General features: G+C 40.8%; 1 protein-coding gene across 1 annotated transcript in view; it reads left to right on the forward strand.

Annotated features, from left to right (window-relative positions):
* The first annotated feature begins 466 nt into the window (after positions 1-466).
* The window catches only part of LOC145407700 (transmembrane and immunoglobulin domain-containing protein 1-like), a 261,185-nt gene continuing 239,378 nt past the window's right edge, over positions 467-22,273 (forward strand). The window contains exon 1 of the mRNA XM_080278566.1: positions 467-532. Coding sequence (XP_080134692.1) covers positions 469-532 — 64 coding nt within the window. The 5' untranslated portion in view covers positions 467-468. The remainder of the gene's footprint in view (positions 533-22,273) is intronic.

Genomic DNA, 22,273 nt, shown 5'->3' on the forward strand with positions numbered 1-22,273 from the left:
GGACGGGAAGGAAAAAGAAAAGATAAGGCAGTGAACACAAAGGATGTGAGGGAGTTAATGAGGAGGTGACGGGAAAAGGAAGCTGGGAAGTGACAGAAGTAAAAGCAGGAGGGAAGAGAGGACAGGAGGAAGTAAGAGAAGAGGACAAGGAGGAAAAAAGTAGAAAGGGAAGTGAAAGAGGCTTAGAAAGACGAGACAGAGGAAAAACTAAGGACGAAGAGCAGAAAGTGAAAAAGGGGCAGTGAAAGACGAAGATTAAGAAAAAACGTGGATGAAAAGGACGAGGAAAAAGACCCCAAAAGAGAGGGTGAAATAAAATAACAAAGACAAAATAAAAGAGACAAACTGTGAGGTGATACAAAAGGACAAGGAAAAGAGAGAAAAAAAGAGAAAACAGACGATAAGGGGGGAAACCTGGGAGTGAAAAACAAGACGAGGAAAAAAAGGAAAAAGGAAAGTCTACATCTGATGGTACTCTTTGGAAACCAGATGGATCTCCGCCTTCATCCGCCTCTGCTGCTTCTGCTTGCGGGTGAGTAACTTATTTTTTTCTGCTTTTTTGGATGGAATGGCTCCTTTTCTTTATCTCTCTCTCTCTCTCTCTCTCCCCCTCTCTCCCCTTGTGGGTGAGTAGTCCACTTTTGTCTTTTCTGTGGCTCGAGTTCCGCCTCCTCCATTGTCCTTTGTTCTCTCTCTCTCTCTCTCTCTCTCTCTCTCTCTCTCTCTCTCTCTCTCTCTCTCTCTCTCTCTCTCTCTCTCTCTCTCTCTCTCTCTCTCTCTCTCTCTCTCTCTTTCTCTCTCTCAGCCTCCCAGTTCGCTTTGTCAGTAATGTTCTTCAAGCAAAATCGTAACTCACGTCAACTTCACCATTCTTCCATTTTCATTTTTACCCTACGTTCATGTCCCAGTTACAGTTCCTGTATTTATTTATCTGTCTATCAGTCTATCTATCTATCTATCTGTCTGCCTATCTATCTATCCATCTATCTATCTATCGTTGCCCATTTGTCTATCTTTTTACTTTAAACGTATCTATTCTGCCCATTGGTATCAAATGACATAAGTTTCATTCTAAAAGCCTTTCATTGTCATTAACGAATCATGTTATCCATTTGTTATCTTTATATTGGTTTTATTTATCTATCAGTAATTCTTTTTTATCTATTGCCATCCATAAGCCAACATACTATAATATTTTGCTTTTATCTTGACCATATCTCACACCTTTCATATTTATAGCTGTGTGTGTGTGTGTGTGTGTGTGTGTGTGTGTGTGTGTGTGTGTAATTCTGTACCACCACCCAACCCTCTCCTGTCACACACAACTTCCTGCCACACCGGATATGCTTCAGTTGCAATCATGAGTTTATGACCAGGAAAATTGTCTTCCATGATACTTCCTCTCTCCCTCTCCTTCACTCTCATAATCTTTCTCTTTTTCCCTTTCTCTCAGATCTCTTTCTACTTGTCTGTCTTTATCAATCTATCTATATATATAATGTAGACACACACACACACACACACACACACACACACACACACACACACACACACACACACACACACACACACACACACACACACACACACACACACACACACACACACACACACTCAGCCTGTATGACGAAACCGCTTGAAAACACAGAAGAAATGCAGCCTCTGTATCTGCATGCAAAAGTAAGAGAGAGAAGGGCAAGACGGCAACCCAACGAAGGAAGGCTTGGTGAAAGAGAGGAGTCGAAGAGGAGAGAGGAGGGAGAGGAGAAAGAAGAGAGAAGAGAGGAAAGGAAGAGAGGAGAATGACGGGCTGGACGAGGAGGAAGAGAAATGTACAGGGGAAAGAAAAAGAGAGGTTCAGAGAGAATGTGTGCGACAGAGACAGACTGAGGCAGAAGGACTGGGAGGAGAGTGAGTGGAATAAGAATAGAGTAGAGAGAGAGAGAGAGAGAGAGAGAGAGAGAGAGAGAGAGAGAGAGAGAGAGAGAGAGAGATCATTTTACAGATCGATAGACAGATATACACACACACGAAGTAAAATAGTAGGGCCTTATATGTGGGCAAAGTGAGCCAAAGGAAAGGAGGTGGAAAAGCATAAAAAAAGAGCGAACGGAAAAAGAAAGGAACAAAGAGAGCAAAGACAAAGAGACGTGGACCAAGGATATTGCAGAGAGCAGAAGAAAAGAGTGGTGTGTGTGTGTGTGTGTGTGTGTGTGTGTGTGTGTGTGTGTACCTATCTATTATTCTATCCATCTGTACACGTTGAGCACTGTAAAAGAGAGTAAGTGAGAAGGAGAGCTGCAGAACCAGGGCGAGATGGCGTTGAAGAGGCTGTGTGAGAGCTACAAAAGAGAGAGAGAGAGAGAGAGAGAGAGAGAGAGAGAGAGAGAGAGAGAGAGAGAGAGAGAGAGAGAGAGAGAGAGAGAGAGAGAGAGAGAGACGGAACTAAACAAAGTGGTCTGTTCGGTGAGGCAGGAAGGGTGTGGCCGAACCATGAGAGATCCTGAGAGAGACACACTGCCACCATTTCCAACACCTCATCATCCACTTCCAACACCACTGACATCATTTCCAACATCACTCACATCATTTCCAACACCTCATCATCCATTACCAACACCACTGACATCATTTCCAACATCACTCACATTATTTCCAACACCTCACCATCCATTTCCAACACCACTGACATCATTTCCAACATCACTCACATCATTTCCAACACCTCATCATCCACTTCCAACACCACTGACATCATTTCCAACATCACTCACATCATTTCCAACACCTCACCATCCATTTCCAACACCACTGACATCATTTCCAACATCACTCACATTATTTCCAACACCTCACCATCCATTTCCAACACCACTGACATCATTTCCAACATCACTCACATCATTTCCAACACCTCATCATCCATTTCCGACACCACTCACATCATTATCAACATCAGTCACATCATTCCTACACCACTTCCATCATTTACAAAACCGGTGTCAACATTTCCAACACCGGTACCAACACTTTTTCTCTTACTGTATTTCCTCTTCCACCATCATCATTTCCAACATAAATTTTTTCTTCCAGTACCTCTCGCCCCAAAAACACTACTGACACCACTGTTCTACTTTTCCAACACCATTATCACCACTGCCCCCACCAACACTTCTTAACACTAACTCTGCCACCACCTTTGACACCATTTTTACCTCGACTCTGACCCCTGCCACCACTGTTGCCAACATTCATTCCCTCCATTATCACCCCTGCCAACATTTCCAACTATCCCAATAATATCTTTATCACAGTATATATCCTACATTACCACCATTGCCACCGTAACCTCTGCCACCACCAATGCTACCTCACTCCCACCATTATTACCACAATTTCCACCACCATTTCCACCACCACATCTGACACCACCATTACTACCACCTATTCCACGACTATTTCTGCCACCACATCTGACACCACCTTTACTACCACCATTTCCATCATTATTTCTGCCACTACCTTTTCCACAACCATTTTTTTCCACCATTTCTACCACTATCAACACTGGCACCATTACAAAAATCTCAGACCATCATTGCTACCATGATTTACAGTACCATCGCCACTACTACCCCCCCCCCGTCTCTCTCTCTCTCTCTCTAACCATCGTTGTCACCTCTGCTACTACCACACCACCACTCCTAGCACGTCTCCTAAACAACAAACTAATCTACCTCTACCTTTAGTTCCGTTTTTTCGTTTTGGTACCTGCAACATTGACACCAGCACAGTCCCTAACACAGTTACCAAAATACCATCAATTCCAGTTACCAGCACTGCAATTAAATACGCCTATTGTTACCACGGCCGCAGTCAACAATAATAACAGTCAGCGTCATTTAATGCATTGCGATATAAAAGATAATATTATTGGGGATCTGATATGTGTTAGTATTATCAGTGCATCCCTCTGCTATATTAACAACGTGGGACAAACAGCACGGATAGTGTTTTATAAATATTAGGGCATTTGTTTTATAAGCTCTAGGGCCATTACAATTAGTTCATACTACCATTGCTACGACTATGACACCAGACACAGTGCATCATCATCATTAGCAATATCATCATCATCACCAACTGTAATAATGGTATCATACTAGCCTGAAATACTATGAACACCTGCCCAAACTAAAATTGTAACTATAGTAACACCAGACACATCATCATCATCATCATCATCATTAACATAATTTTAAATATAGTGTCAGTAACATAACAAATTCCAGTACCTCTACTACCATCAAAATTATAACTGAATTTGTCATGACACCAAACTCCCTGATTCATCATCATCATCATCAGCATCACACATAATATTAATTTCATCAGTTATCACGAACAACACTATTATTTCGCCTGCACCATCCACAGCTCAATAACTACCTCAACCCTAGCACAGATTCGCAAGGTGCCACCATCTCAACACCATGCTAACAGATTTTTATAATTATGCCACATTCCACAATACCACCACCACACTCAAGCACTCCTCCTAATCACCCCTCACACCAACCACCCATCATCAAAGTTCCTCCACACTCCGTAAGCACAACCCGTTTTTGGTCCTCTTCCACTGCCACAATGCTACTATTCCACAGTTCCCCTGAACCTCCATCAAACTACCACAGCACTAGCACACCACCAGAACCAACAAACCACTAATGCAACCACACCGACCCACCATTAACACAACCAATCACCACACCACAACTACTATTCTATCACACCCACACCACAACCAGACATGACACTATTAACCCACTTTCATCAAACCACAAGCACACTTCCATCACTACCACACCACAACATTACCACCACATCTCTCACACAACCACACCATCACACCACACCACTGAGCCACATCAGACCACCAGCACACCACCACCACACTTGCACCACACTTACCCTCTGGCCACGTCCACTCAGAATTATTTATGCGGCAGTCGTGGCAGAGATGACCCCCACATTCTCTAGGGACCTTGACATCCCCCTCACCCCAGGATACACATTTCTTCCTGGCAGACACGCTTCTAGTTTATCACACTGGGATGTATGTGCAGGTGGGAGGATGCATATTTCTTGACACACACACACACACACACACACACACACACACACACACACACACACACACACACACACACACACAATGGGAATACTAATAACAGCTTCTACAGTTAAATTAACCAGACACTCACTAATACTGAAATGAGTTGTCTGTCCATTGAAATGTCATGCTGTTGATTCGTAATATCTGTTATTGTTTTCCGAACCCTATCTCATCATACCCGTAGGCAGGAAAAAAACCATAATGATAATGATGATGATGATGATGATGATGATGAGGAGGAGGAGGAGGAAGAGAAGAAGGAGGAAGAGGAGGAGAGACCTAATGCAGCGAGGGGATTAATATTGTATACACACTCTTGCAGGCAGAGAAAAAAAGAATTTATATTTACAGCGCGCTTCCTGAAAGAGGTTCTTAATGAGTGATGAGCTCAGGTGTGACGGAGTGGGTGATCAAACACTCCTCTTAAAAAAACTCATACAGACTCGACAATCACCAGCTGACACACACACACACACACACACACACACACACACACACACACACACACACACACACACACACACACACACTATCATTTATGCCACGGAAACTTTTCTTCAGTATTGTTGTGTTGGTCGTCGTCATCATCAGCATCAGCATCTCAGCCATGATTCTCGTTATTCTAAATTTTTGTTTTTATCAGTTTGTAATTTTAATCTGCTACTAATCTTTATCTGTCTGTCTGTCTGTCTGTCTGTCTGTCTGTCTCTGTCTCTGTCTCTGTCTCTGTCTCTCTCCCTCTCCCTCTCTCTCTATTTATCTCTATCTTTCTAACTTACAAAACTTTTACTAAAACAGAAAATCACACCCTTTCAAAATAACAACAGTCTTTCCAACAACCATTTTCACTTTTATTTTTCTGGCTGTGATTTGCATGGAGTCAATACTAACAGATCTCTATCGGTACTAAACGCGCGAGTGGCAAGAAATTGGTTTTGATATGAAGAAATTTGAATAATGTTTACGTCGATGCTGGAAAACGCTTCGTTTAAACTTTTTTTGTTGCAATAGAATTTTTTTTTCGATGTTTTTGCCATTTTTTCCTCATGTTTTTGGCTGTCTTCTATTCACCATCATCATCATCATCATCATTTTTTTTTCCTCCGCTGATTCTCTCTATTCATGTTTCTTTCTCTTATATTCCTTCCATCATCATATCATCATCATCATCATCATCATCATTATCATCATCATCGTCATCATCATCATCATCCATCATTCTCACAGCATCTGTCATTCTTGCTTCGTTTTCCACCTTCATTCCTCCCTCATTCTTTCCCTTCTATCTTTTCCTGATTTTTTCCCCTCCATCATCATCCACTTCTCTTGCTTTCTTCTGTTCTGCTTCCCTCATTTTTTGTCTCTTGATTATTTTTACTTCATCTAATTTATCTTCCTCCGCATCCCTCACTTACTCACCCATTCCCTCTTTCCCCCTTCATCAGTCATTCCCTCTTCTGCTTCTTCCATTTATAATCTTCTTTAATTTTTCTCCCTCCCCCGCTGTTCCAAAATTCTCCATCTTCAGTTTTATCATCGTCGTCCACATTTCCCTTTCTCCTCTCTCCCTTCATTCTCATTATCATCACCGTCTTCGTTGCTCCCTCTTACTCCTCATTTCGTTATTGTCAGTCTCGTTTATTCCATCTGTTTCTGTCTCTGCCTGTCTCTCGCCTCTGTTACTTTTCCTCTCTCTTCCTTTCTTCCCTTTTTCTTCTTTCAACCCAATCTCAAATTCTTTCTCTTCGGTTTGTTGTTGTTGTTCCCATTGTTTTTTCTCCTTTTCTTCCTCTCTCATTTTCATCTCTCTGTCTTTCCTTCCATCTGGTCTCCTCACAATTCCCACTGCACTGCTTTACTTGTGTCTCATTTACATCTCAGTTTATCATCTCTTCTTCTGCATATTCACTTGTTCTCACTTTTTATTCTTTTCACTCTCTATTCTCGTGTCCCCTCCTTTCCTGCATCTTTGATCCAGTATCTCTCTGGTCATCTGATTCTCTAATTTTTACCTAAACCTTTTTCTCTCCTTCTCTTCCCTTCCATTTCTCATCTTTCAATAATTTATCCTATTTTTCCTTCCTCCATTCCAACTTCATTATTTTTTTAACCCTTGTCTCTCTCTTTTCCTCCATTTTTCTCAGTTTTACCTATTCCATCTTTTACCAGCCTTTCTCTTGCTTCCTCATTTCTTGTCTTTCAACTTTCTATCCAAATTTTCTTCCTTTATCCTATTTTTTTCTCATTCTTTGTCCACTCCATAATCATATTTTTCTCCACCTTCCCCATTTCTTTTTTTTCCATCCTGTATTCTGCTTTTTTTTCTTCCTTTCTCTCCCGATTTTTAAGACTTTTATTTCCTCTTCCTGTTCTTTCGCTTCTACTTTTATTTAAAACACATTTCTCCCTCCTTTCGTTTCCTTTCCTGTTTTCACCTATTCCATATATTCCCCCCCCCCTCTCTCTCTCTCTCTCTCTCTCTCTCTCTCTCTCTCTCTTCGCATTTTAAATTATTCCATTTTTACTTACGCCATATTTTACCTCTCCTTTACTTTCCTTTCCCATAATTACCCATTCCATTCTTTTTCCACTCTCCTGCCTCTTGCTTTTACCCCCTCCACTTTTTCATCTCCTTTCTCTTTCCCTTCCTTTTCTTTTCCGCAGCATCCCGTCTCCCATGAGGAACTTCATCAATGGATCAATGGCTTTTCCCGGAAGCACACTGACTGGATTCGGGTGTACAGTCAAAAAAAAGAAAAGAGAAAAAATGAAAAGAAAGGAAAAAAAGGGAAAATGTATCGAGATCCCTGCTGCGCTCTCCATCTAGAAACTCTGAACGATGAGATTTGACATTCTGTAATTTTTTGTGTGTTCTGTTTCAGTTTCTTGATATGCTGCTTTTTAAAATTTTACTCTTGCTGTCTCCAAACGATTTTATTTAGCTAAGGAGAGATTTTTTTTGAAGTGTGTGTGTGTGTGTGTGTGTGTGTGTGTGTGTGTGTGTGTGTGTGTGTGTGTGTGTGTGTGTGTGTGTGTGTGTGTGTGTGTGTGTGTGTGTGTGTGTGTGTGTGTGTGTGTGTGTGTGTGTGTGTGTGTGTTGTGTGTGTGTGTGTGTGTGTGTGTGTGTGTGTGTATTATAACCTTCTGCTTTTATTTTACTATTGCTACCTCCAGACGATTTTCTTAAGCTAAGGAGAGATATCTGAAGGTGTAAGTGTTCAATAACTTGCCTTCGTTAACCCTATCGCTACGAGGGGGATCTTAAAGGGATAAAGATGTTTATTTTATACTGGTATAAACTTATTTCAAGGCGTCATATTAGCTGCTTTGCTTCGAGGAGAGTGTAGTAAGATAACTGGAAGAAGAAGAAGAAGTAGAAGAAGAAGAATAAGAATAAGAAAAGCACAACATCAACAATGATAATAATAATGATAATAATAATAATAATAATAATAATAATAATAATAATAATAATAATAATAATAATAAAACAAGCCACCGAACTGAGTGAGCTAGTGCAACGTAGCAGAATCAATCACGTCAATACACTGCCATTTACACACTGGTATTTGACAGAAGTGAATGTCAGGAAACAAGTGGCTTGAAATGCGAGGCGTATGTTTATCGCTAGATCCAGAAATTACACTGTCCACCACTGCCTTTACCTGAAAAACAAAACCGGGAACTGACGAGAGTTGGAAGAGCTGGGGACGCTAATTCGCTAGATATCTCGCTGTTTTCTCTGTCTCTGTTTGTCTGTCTTCCCTCCCTCCCTTCCTCCCCCCCCCCTCTCTCTCTCTGAGTTATTGTGATGACAGAGACAAGGATAAAACTTCACCTACTATTTCTCCTATTATTTCACACTTGAAGCACGTCCATCACTTTCTTTCCTGACTCATCATAACAAAAAGCATCATCAGTGAGCGGGGGAAAAGACACCACATCCCTATCACCTCCGGAATATCAACCAGCAGAGGAGAGTGAGAAGCTGAGGAGAAATAATATCAGGCGAATTTTGTACTTGTCAAGCCACTGCCTCCACGTCACGATACTCTGTGTGTTTACCTCCACTGAAATGCAAGAATCTGCTCTCTAAAATTACAGAGTACGCCATGCTTTGTACTTTTGTTCTGCCCGTCGAAGCTGCTGTTTTCTCGTTTTAAAGTCGAAAGGTTGAGGTGGTTTAGCAGCAGGATATGTGCTGGGTGGTACATATTTTAGGTATCTCAATTTCCGTGTGTTGTCGGGACGATTAGCTTGTCACGTACATGAAAACACACACACACACACACACACACACACACACACACACACACACACACACACACACACACACACACACACACACACACACACACACACACACACACACAGGAAGGTAAAGAAACATGGATGCACGGAAGATTAGGTGAACAATAACATCAAAAAAAAAAACGCGAACAATAAACCAGAACAAAGAAAAAGTAAAAAAAAAAAAAAATGGACATAAACTGAAAAAAGAAACAACCAAGAGACAGAAAAATAATTGGGTTGAGGGACCAAGATGGGGGTGAGATCCGGAAGTTTCAACAAGGAAGTGAAAGTTAGAGTGGAAGAAAAGAAGATGGAGGAGGGAAGGGTAAGGGAAAGTGCTGATATGAATAGTATGGGCAGTTTCCAGGGGTTTGTTTTTATTTCACAATTCTATATTAGTGTCCCTGTTTCTGTTTCTGAGTTCCTTTTCCTCTCCTTCTGTCTGTCTGTATGTCTGTCTGTCTCTGTCTGTCTGTATGTCTGTCTGTCTCTGTCTCTGTCTCTGTCTCTGTCTGTCTCTCTCACTCTCTCCATCCGTCATCCTCCTCTGTCTTGGCCAACAGGCATTCCTCTTCGTCCTTTCCTTCCCTGTTTACTCATCATTTTCCATCTCCCTCTTTCTCTCCATTCTCTCTCTCTCTCTCTCTCTCTCTCTCTCAGCATCCATCATCCCTCTGTTTTCAATAAACATGCATTTTTCTTCATTTCGCCTCCTCCTGTCCATTATAATTTCACCCATCTCCTCTTTATATCTCCCTTCCTTTCCTCCCCCCTCTTCTCCAACTTTACCTCCCTCGATCCTTCTCTCTCTCTCTCTCTCTCTCTCTCTCTCTCTCTCTCTCTTTCTCTCTCTCTCTCTGTTTATCCTTCTTCCCTTTGTTTCTCCTCGCTCCGTAAAGCTTGGTCTTGTTACTGGTCTCGACAAATGTTTACTTAGTGTTTGCGTGCTTGTCAGACACAAGGATTTCTTCTCTTTATTCCTTGTCAAATTTTTGTTATATGGTTCTGGTTAATTTTCTTTGTTAATATCGTTTTGTAATTCATCATACTTTATTCTTGTTTTTTTTTTTAGGCTATCTGTATTTTCTTTATTCTTCTGCATTCACTTTGCTTTATCATTCTCTTATATTGCTTCACTAGTTTCTATGTTTTTATATGCTGACAGGAAATTACCTCAGGGGCTTCTTCTTGAGGTAGTTCTTCCAATCTCTTGACGATTTTATTCAGCTTGGGACGGATTTTTCGAACTGGAAGAGTTAGACACAGCCTTAATAAAGTTTTTAAATACCAGCGGCTTTTCTTAAGGTGAAAAATATCGTGTGGTAAAAGAAAGAATGAAAATGTTACAGATCAAAGTGATTATATTATGTATATTATTTAAATTAATACTCGGACCCCTCACGCTTCGAGAAAGTATTCAGTATGGCATGAGATGGTACGTATTATTATTATTATTATTATTATTATTATTGCGTTTTTTTACTGGTACCTTATTTCCATGGCATTTATTGAGTTACTTTTTTTACTTTTATTTGTTTAACCCACTTGGTCATCGTACTTTTTCCTTTACCTTAACTTATTTTTTCCTGCATCTTAAGACTTTTCAGTTTTTTTTTTTTTTTGTCAGTTTTATAGCGTTTTATCGAATTACCTCTTCCCCCCTCCCCGTCTCAACCCCACCCTTTCTCATTCTTTAATCGAATTGCCCCCCCTTCTTCCCCTCACCCCTGCCAACCCCACCCCATCCCCCTCTTTCTCTCTACCCTTGTCTTATTATCACCATACTTACCGTTGTGATTCCCCTCCTCCCTCGTCCGGGCCAATTAATCCTTTGTCCCTCCTTTGCCCATTAGTTTTGATGTACTGTATTTAACGCTTGTGCTCTTCTGGATATTAGTTTTTTTCTTTTCTTCTCATTTGTATTTTACGTTTTCTTCGTTTACCCTCAATTGGTTTATCTCATTTTTATTTCCTTTCTCTCTCTCTCTCTCTCTCTCTCCTTGTACTCCTTTTTTTTTGCTCTAAACCCAGATTATACAAGCACTTTCTTCTCTTTTTATTTTCCTTTTTCTTACCTTTTCTCATTTTCTACACCTATTTTTCCTCTTAGCCATATTTATTTCCTATCTCTCTTTGCCCATTCCAACACAGTTTTTTTTACTATTTTATTATCCATTTGTTAATACATTTTTTATATCACTAATTCTTCTTTCTCTTTTTCTCCACCTACTCCTCCTCCCCCTCATCATCATCATCATCATGATCATCATCATCATCATTATTATTGTTATCATCATCATTATTACTATTATTATTATTACTGTTATTATTATTATTATTATTATTATTATTTTTATTATTATTATTATTATTATTATTATTATTATTATTATTATTATTATCATCATCATCATTATTTTCCACACCATTTAGCACTGCCAACTTACCTCTCGTCCCCCATTCATAACTTAGCATTACCCTAATTACACACTCCCCTCCTTTGTCGCCTCTTTCACCATTAGTCCTGATGTACTGTATTTACTACCTGTGTTTTTTCCTCACTTAGAGCTTGTGTATTTTCTTTTTTTCTTTACCGTCCCCTCCGCCTTTTTTTTTTTTTTTTTTTTTTTTGTCTCCTTTGGTTTTGCGATTATATTCAGTTATTTATTCTTTTTTTAATGCTTATTTCGGTTTTACCCTTTTTCTAATTCGTCATCACTGTTTGGCTTTTCTTGTAGTTTTTCACATCAAATACTATTTTACTTCATAGTCCCATTCATTTATTTATTTTTTTCTATCTATGTATCTATAGTGCCCTTCCTACTTCTTATATCTTTCTTTCTGTTCTCTCACATTCCTTTTTCTCCTCTTTTTTCCACTCCATCTCCTAACCCCATCTCCTAACCCCAGTGACCCATTCTAGAATTAACTCCTGATACTGCTAGACGATTATAAACTGAGCACAACTTTTGATATATACTGTAAATTGGTCTATGCATAAACAGGGTGGATCAAAAAGTCTCCCTTGAACAGAATTTAAAAAGATCCCAGAAAGTGACAAAGAAAAATAATAATAAAGAAATGAATATGTCATCTCTCTGAAAGGTTTATATTTACGATTCCTTCTCTCCTCCTGTTGTTTATTATTCCATACTTGCCCCACTCATTCCCCTTCACCTGCCCCGGCCAATTAGTCCTTTGTTCCATCTTCCTTCTTTACCTACCTGTCCTAATGTACTTTATTTATGGCGTGTACTCTGATAGCATTTTCTTATTTTGTGGGTTTTTTTTTTTTTGGTTTTCTGCTTTCTATGATTTTTTTTTTTTTTTACATTTTTGCCCTTCTGTTTTTTTTTTTGGTAACATTTTCTTTCTTTTTTCTTCTTTTTTCTTGCTCTCTGATTTCTCTTATTTTTCGCCCCCTATTTTTTTTTTCCTGCTTTCTTTGGTGTTTGTTGCCCTCCTTTTGTTTCTCTGTTTTTTTTCTGGTTTTTGTCGTCCCCATTTTTTGTTTTTCTGATTTTTCTGATTATTGTTGCCCACCCCCCTCTAAATGTATGAATGAAGTTATAAATCACCTGTTTCTTTTTCCCACTTATTTCCTCCTTTGCTCCTTATTTTGGATGCAGTATATCTAATCCCTTTATTTCGTATTGCTGATTTAATCCATGCTTTCTCCAGACGATTTTAGTTAGCAGAGGAGAGCACCTGTGAAGAACTTAATGAAGGCTGCCTCCCCAATAAAAAAAAAAAAAAAACAGGTGAATAAAATCGTCTGGGCGTAGAAAAAGGAAAATAGAAAATATATGATTGGGAGGACTTGTAAAATTTTTGTGTGATTCTTTAACAATTATTTCTGATGTACTGTGTTTATGATTATTTATGATGGTCGGGTTTTTTTTGCGGTTCATCTCTTGTAAGTTGGCCTATCAGGCTGATGCGCATCGGGAAGGAGACTACTCTTGCAGGAAAAAGAAAAAAAACACAAAGAAAAATAAGGGAAGAAAAAGAGGAAAGAGGAAATGAAAGTTTAATCATGAAAAGAAGAAATGTGTAAGAAAAAGAATGAAAAAGAAAAACATGAACGATAGCCATTCCGCGCACATTCATCATCACTTTCATCATCATCGTCATCATCATCATCATCATCATCATCATCATCATCATTAACCACATCACGATTAAATGGTGCGCCAAGGCTTTATTGCTCATTAGCCTCCTATTTTTATTTATGTGTCTGATGCTTCTAATTCCTACTCCTCCCTCTCATCTTTTTCTTCTTCATTTTCCTTTCCCTCTTGCTCCTCCTCCTCCTTCTCCTCCTCCTCCTCCTCCTCCTCCTCTTCCTCTCCTTCTTCCTTCTCCTCGTCCTCCTCCTCTTCCTCTCCTTCTTCCTTCTCCTCGTCCTCCTCCTCTTCCTCCTCCATCCAGCGCCAGAGTTCATATCATGACAATAATGGGGCAAATCAAACGTCACTCATTCTCTCCCTCTCTCCCTCCCTCCCTCCCTCCCTCCCTCCCTCCCTCTCTCTCTCTCTCTCTCTCTCTCTCTCTCTCTCTTTCTCCCCATCAGGCAAACAAACACAATTACACCCCAAAGAAAAACCCGCTAATTTGTTGAAGTTTTTTACCCCTGGCGTGAAGAGTTGGGGGGGGAGAAGGGGGAGGGGAAGGTAGGGGAGAAGAGAGGAGGCGAGGGGAGAAGGGGGAGGGGAAGGTAGGGGAGAAGAGAGAAGGGGAGGGAAGAGGGGGGTTTTGGAGAAAGGGGTGAGGAAAGGAAGAGAGGGGTGAAGGGGACACGGAGGTGGGGGGTGTAGAGGAAGAAGGCAGAGAAAAGGGGGAAAGTTAGAGGGTGCAATGTGATGGGAGGGGGATAGAGAGGAGAAGACCAGGGAGAACTGAGGGAAAGGGGGCAGTGAGGGAGCAGGAGCGTAGAAGGAGGGAAGAGAGGAAGCCGGAGGAGGGGGGAAATAAAAGGGTGAAGAGGAGGGAGAAGAGGGAGCACTAGAGGGAGTTGGGGAGTGGGGGGAGGTTGGTGGGTGGAGGAGAAGGGGAGGGAAAGAGAGAGGAAGAGGAAAAAAGAAGAGGAGGGGGAGGCAGGGTGGGAAACAATGGGGTGGGGTGGGTGGGGAGGGGGGCGAAAGATTTACAGTGTGGTGGGAGGTGAATTTTTATTGTCTGGATAATTCGTGGAAATTTGTCATCTACCATCCACCAGTGTGTGTGTGTGTGTGTGTGTGTGTGTGTGTGTGTGTGTGTGTGTGTGTGTGTGTGTGTGTGTGTGTGTGTGTGTGTGTGTGTGTGTGTGTGTGTGTGTGTGTGTGTGTGTGTGTGTGTGTGTGTGTGTGTGTGTGTGTGTGTGTGTGTGTGTGTGTGTGTGTGTTTGAGTGTGTGTGTGTGTGTGTTTGAGTGTGTGTGTGTGTGTGTAAGTCAGCAAAAAAGTAAAAAGTGAAAAAAAGGGCCCTATCGTTCTACAGGTTTTAACAAAGACTCTCCTAATCTGAATATAATTGCCCCTTAATAGTCGGAGTGGAGAGAAGAGGAGGTCATAATGGTGGAGGGAGTAATGGAGCGGTGGGGGGTCGCGACACTGGCATGCTTGCTATGATGAGGGCATATATCTTTCTGTCAGGGCTATCTCATGGCTATGCGTGTGAGGATGTCTATGTCTTGTGTTTTCTTGATAACTCCATGTCTCTTTTACTTACTTATTAAAGGTGTAGTTAAAGTGACGCTGATTTCTTATTTTGTTTTTGATACGTGCATGTATTTACAATTATAAAGTCTTTATGAATGGGACACTTGTAATGTGGTGTAAGGGATTTTTTCATATTTATTTTTTCCTCTTCAATTCATCTTGTAAATACACACACTCTCTCTCTCTCTCTCTCTCTCTCTCTCTCTCTCTCTCTCTCTCTCTCTCTCTCCCCCCCAAGGTCGAGTACAAAGGCCATTTTTATTACTCCTACCTCAAGATGCCTTCATTCACCTTAACCCAGACCTTTTGAAGTGCCACCAGGTTAATGAGGAAGTGGAGGTCAACACACAGGTACTTAGGTCGTGATGGGGTTCTTTTTCAGTGCCAAGGTATCTCAAGGCTTTGTATACAGTGAAGTTTTTTTCTGTAGTTTTTTCCTTGTCAATAGGAGGCGATTTTGTTTGGATTCTCAAATGCTTGTTGTAAGGAAAAGGTTGGGAAATTGCTCCATTGATCCTCTTCATGCAGTGGAAATTATTATTATTATTATTATTATTATTATTATTATTATTATCGTTGTAATGTTTGACCCATCGAATTGCAAAGAAGGTAATGTGTGTGTAAGTGTGTGTGTGTGGAGGGGAGGGGGGGAGGACTAGCACTTTACCTGTGATGGGGCCAGATTTCTCAGTGTCAGGGGAGGTCCCAGGGTCATGAATTAAAAGCCTGTTGATTTAGGTCTCTCCAAGGACTAAGGAACCTCTCTCTCTCTCTCTCTCTCTCTTTCTCATTAGTCAACTGATGTTCTAGGTGTTTACTGAGGTAGTTTTAGCGAAGGTCATACATCATCTCCATCGATCTGCGTCTCCATGGGGCGACTCAAGACTTTCAATTATATACTTATGCTTGACGTGAAGGTCGAAAATTTACCCTTCTTAAATCCATGGTCCCATTTTCTGTTTTATTTTTGCTACCTCTTACACTTTTTTTTAAATTTTGAAAAGATCTCTTATATTGAAAGGGTAAAAGGCTCTTCTAACCCTTCCTGTTCCCAGTGTCCATCCGAAGCTTAATAGAACTGACAGGAAACAGAAAATAAACGAAAAATATATTGTTCATAATTATAGTACTTTAGCCTCGTGCCTCTTCACCCTGCAGAGGGTAATAATGGGCTGGCTATTATGTATTTTTTTTCTTTTGTTTTTCCATCTTTTTTCATTTGATTTACTCACTGAACTTTGCTCATAAATCGCGAAATTCTTATCCAGACCGTCGTAGACTAAGCGCTAGCACACACGCGCGCACACACACACACACACACACACACACACACACACACACACACACACACACACACACACACACACACACACACACAATCAAGGACAAAAGCTGACCTAATATTCCACTCCGTCTACTTCACACGCAGGGCATGCCAGTTACATTCCTTCCTGACGCATCATATCGGAGAGAACCACCTATGGACAGAGAAACCTATCAAGCCTCTCTCAGCTCTCGAATATCAGACAGGAGAGAAAAATGAGAAGTAAAAGAGGTAAAATTTTATAAACTTTCCCCCCACTGTCTGCACGTAACATGATGCAATTCTGTGATCAGTTGCTCTAATACTGAACTGCAACAAAGCTTCTTGCAGTTGCACACTGTGACGTAAAGATTATCGACACAGAATCACGTAACTCATTCCTAAATACCTGTCCTATAATTCGCATTACTTAGTATTGACAGGTAGTGATGCAAGTAACAATATCCATTGTAAATAACGCTGCATGTAACTGAATATGCTTAGGTCGGTGGGTGAAAGAAGTGAGGATACTGATGAGGATGAGGATGAGGATGAAGATACTGATGATGAGGAGGAGGAAGAGAAGGATAATGATGATGATGAGGAGAAGAATTATGATGATGATAATACTGATGACGATGATGATGATGATGATGATGATGATGATGATGATGATGATGCCTACTTGCTAACAGAGAAAAGTCGTCTGCCTTTTACTTGATTACAGTATCCCAAATTGAACAACACATCCAGACAGAATACGTCTGGCACCTCAGTCACCAGCATTGATTAAATTCATTCACTTGAGACCTTTTCTCCAGCATCGCAAAAAAAGGAACAGGAAAATGCACCTGGGACTTTTTTCGCTTAAGCATCGCAAAAATTAGTACAGGAAACTGTGTAAGACGTTTTTTCCCCTCGGTATCGCAAAATATGGATTACGAAGATACTACTGAGAAATTTTGGACACGAAAATGTTCCTGGGACTTTTTTTACCAGTTTGTATCGGAAAACACGGAACGCGAAAAAGCCGACGAATCACCTTCTGCCAACGTCCCCCGCTAGTGACGTCGTGTGCTGAGATTCCTGTGGTATTTTCCCCTTAGTTGGCTTTAGTTGCAAGCTAGGCCGGATTAGAGCTAGTTTCCCCCTTGATTAGTAGGGTTAATTCAGGTGTCGGCCTCTGCTGGGAAGCGAGAGGGGGACAGAAAAGGGGAAGCATGGTAGGGGGCGAGTGATAGGGGGGCAGGGGGCATAGATGGGGAGATGGAGGGGGGCAGGGAGAACATCAGTGGAGGAAGAAAAGGGGTCGGGGAACAGGGGGCAGGAGGGGATCAGGGGAGCAGAGGGGACGTGGGAGGCGGGAGGGAAGCAGGGAGGCATAAGTGGAGGACGGAGGGGGAAGCAGGGGGGAATAGGTGGAGGAAGGAGGGAGGCAGGGAGGCACTGGTGAGGGCAGGTGGAGGGGGCATGTAATTTGGTTGACTCGTGAGCTACTGGGAGGCTTCAGCAGCTTGATCTGATTTCCGTGCCATGTATGGAGTCTATCACCAAACATATCCTGTATTGCATGGAAACGAAAATTATGAGTTACCTAATGATGGCACAGCGTTCACATTAAAGATGAATAAATTAATCTGCTAGTGGCTGACACAAAATACGTAGCTGGTCACTTGGTCATTAAACAATCTGATTCTAATGAAATATATCTTCTTTTCTGATTAGCAACATTTAAACAAGAGTAATAATAAGAGTAACAACAGCAAATATGTCATAGAAGCTTGGACACATTTCTTTTCATTTCTCCGATGTTAACCTTCGACTCATGACCTCCATTTTCGTAGATAGCTCATACATGGTCAATTGATAAGAACCTTCAAAAAAAGACGTTTCTAGGTCACGGACTGTAAAAGTTAGAGCCAGGACAGATGGATTGATATACAGGCAGGCAGACAGGTAGGCACACAGACAAACGGACACAGAGAAAGACAAGTACACTGATAGACACACGGAGAAAGAAACAGACAGACAGGACAGATAGACAGACAGGCACACAAACAGACAGTCCCACGCTGACAGGCACAGGGACACAGATAGAAAGACACACGACACAGTTAGACACACAGACGCAACAACCCCCCCCTCCACACACACACACACATTAAAAAATAAACTTATCCTCCAAGTTTCATCGGCGGTGAGAACAAAAACAGTAACAAAACAACAATGATAACGACCAGTACAAACGAAAAAAAACAGCCACAGTCCCTTACGGAATCACAAACACGGTCGTAACCCCTACAACAACAACCACTACAACAAAAACAATTCCCTCAGGGCTCTTCGTTTCGTCCATTTCGTTTACCTCGTACCAGCAGTGACTAACCCTCTGTGACGATGAGTGCCCACGCCAATTCAACCCACCAGAAACAATCACGGCAAGAACAACAACCACAATTTACAATCACAATTACGTTCACAAAAACAATATAAACAATAACTGTCCTCCCATCATTATGCAACAACATCAATAACAACAATAATAACAAGATCGACAACAACTACAGGAACATGGGTAATAACAATAACTCCAGCAACTCCAATAATAGCGACAGCAATCATATCACCAATCACAGCAACTACCAAAATGAAAAACAGCAACAATCATCAATTTTCACTACCTTAAGAATAACAGATTTCCCACAGCAGCAATAACAACAATTTCTCCTGCATCACAACAACAATCACAACCACTAAAAGCCACTACAATCACCAAAATAACACAAGAGCAACTCCTCGTCCCGACCATTTCGTTTACCTTGTGTCAGTGCTGCAATTACTCTCCTGCTGTGATGAGGAGAACCCACTCCAATTTAACCCACATGCAAAAAACTCTATATATATATACAGATAGACAGAAAGATAAACTGATAAACAGATAGTTAGATACAAGAGCAACAATTGCAAGAAAGTCAGCACTCACAGAGCGCATACCTCAGCCATCATCTATATAAGACAACTCAGATCACCCCCCAAAATATTTCAACTCTTCCTTGGCCCACAACCCACATATCCACAAAATTTTATTGAAATCCATCAATAACTTGTTGAGATATCTTGCGGTCAAACAAACAGAAAACAGTCCTGAACCGTGACTCTAACTCAGATCACCACCAAAATTTAATCAGCTCTTTATTTGCCTAAGACCCACATACCCATAATTTTTCACTGAATTCCATCAATAACTTTTTGAGACATTTCGTCGACAAACAAAGAAACTAATAAGCAGGGGTGAATACATAATAACGATAACATCAACAAAAAGAATAACAAGAGCGGCAACCACAACAAAAAATCCCAACCACTACCAAAACAGTACCTCAACAATCACCACGACAACAACAATTTCCCCCGCATCATTACAACAATCACAACCACAACCTCCCCCTAAAAAAAATAAAAAGTTACAATCACCAAAATAACACCAGCAACTCTCGTCTCGTCAATTTCGTTTGCCTTGTGCCTGTGCCTGCAATTAGTCTCCCGCTGTGATGAGAACCCACGCCAAATCAGCCCACCCGTTCCTGCCAGCTGTCTGTGTTTAAGTTGTGGCATTATTCTAGTGGAGAGCCGTTATTTTTTTTTTTTTTTTTTTTTTTTTTTGCCAAACCCTTTATCATCATCATCATCATCATCATCATCATCATCATCATCATCATCACCATTATCATCATCGCTTTCATTATTATTATTATTATTATTATTATTATTATTATTATTATCCTTCTTGACCTATATTTCACGTGATTTATTTAGTGAGGGACACTTTTGTCACGGCCTCCTTAATTGTCATTTATCATTATTATCAGTGTTTTCATCATCACTGTCTTCTTCAACATCATCATCATCATCATCATTATCTCAACCTTACTTCACACTATCAGAAATGAGAAGGGTCACTAACAACTGAGACATCACTGTCATCTAATAATTTTAATGATCTACCGTCAGACGCTTTCATTCACTCAAGAAAAAAGACCACATATGCTGAACCACACGATAAAAGCTCCTCAAAATTCCCATCAATGCTATGACGTCTTATGTGTATCTTTATTTTTTTCTACAGTAAGTTCCTCAGATCCCCTCTCCATTTACACCGTGATAATAAGAGTGGTAGCCAATCACCATCTTGAGACATTACTGCTTGCCACCAATTAGTATGAAGGGGGAAACCAGTGCAGCTGGCATTTCTGACATCTTGCTCCTCTTAACTCATTAGCCACGACATATTAATCTTCCTTTCCCCTAAAACTGGATAAAATCTGGAGTAACTAGAAAATGAACTAGAATCCAGCTCTAGTCATACACAGTGAAGAGCACAATTCAGTGACGGAATTCTTACCAGGTGACATCTTCCTTTTCTTAACTCACTAGATATTAAGCGCCCCTTACCTTCTAAACTGAGTAAGATCTGGACGTAACTAGAAAAATAACTAAAATCCACTCCTACTCGTGCACTATGAAGAGCACAATCATAGATACATTCAAGAGACATGAGTTCTTATCAGGTGACTTCTTGCACCTCTCAACTCATTAGCCGGGACATGTTTGAGCTGCCTTCGTCCCCAGGGTCTGTCATATTGGAAATTTAATGAATAACAAACACTGGGTCTCATCAAGGCGGAGGGGATGGGCCGAATATGAGCTAATTCAATATCTGGGTTTGGGGGGAAAATATCGCTTTTTACTCTTCATCCAGGAAATATGCGCTGGAGAAAGGGGGAAGGATGCAGCTAACTCCTTCATTACAGAGACGTTTTGTTTAATGTTATGCTAGTTACTAATAGATGATATTTTTCAGGATTTTTTTTTTTTGTCGTAGTGATGGGTCTTGAAGTAGTCTAAATTAACCCTTCGAGTTCTATGAGATCCTTGTATTTTTTTTTTTTACCCCCTTGTGATGTTAAATGAGCATCGGATCTCTCGTAATGAAAGACCAGCTATACTCTTTTTACTCTAACTTGGCTTAGATTGTCGTCTTTTTGCATACAATTAATATCAGTGCAAAGGTGTATGCACGTCTGATATTTTTTTCAATCAAACAGGCACACTAAGAAGCAGACACATATATAATCAAATATATCTAAATAATAAATAAATACATAAACACATTTACTCATACATATACAACAAATACTGCTGTGTATTATGTAAAGGGTCGACGCTTGGGAGGATTTAATGCAACATAATGTCTCCTTTAATGTCAATAGCGTCCCTACAATACAAACGGGCTCTCCGACTGAGTAAGGAAGAATGTTCTAACTCTCAGCCTAAATCCTTTGCCCCCGTCTCTCTCTCTCTCTCTCTCTCTCTCTCTCTCTCTCTCTCTCTCTACCCTCCCCCTCCCTTTCTCCAAGTATCCCTCTTTTCATCTCTCCACAGCCTCTCTCTTTCCACACTCCACCCGTTCTCTCTACTCACCCTCTCCCTTTCTCTCTTTCTCTCCACATATCCCTCTTTCCCTTTATCTCCATATACGTCTCTCTTCCTCGCTTTTCCCCTCCATACCTCATACATAGTTTACCTTCTTTCATTCTCTTGTAACAGCTTCCTCTTTCATTTATTCCTTTCACACCCTTTCCCTCCCTTCCTTCCATCCTTCTCTCTCTCTCTCTCTCTCTCTCTCTCTCTCTCTCTCTCTCTCTCTCAGTTACACCCCGTGGGCCATTAAACGACACTTCATCTCATCGCTCAGTCTAGCTAGCAAGAGGGAGGCAAACAGAGTCCTCTTACTTACCTGCCA

The sequence above is a fragment of the Coenobita brevimanus genome, chromosome 74 (assembly GCF_032717465.1).
Source record: "Coenobita brevimanus isolate Jiangsu-jjx chromosome 74, ASM3271746v2, whole genome shotgun sequence".
Lineage (NCBI taxonomy): Eukaryota > Metazoa > Arthropoda > Malacostraca > Decapoda > Coenobitidae > Coenobita > Coenobita brevimanus.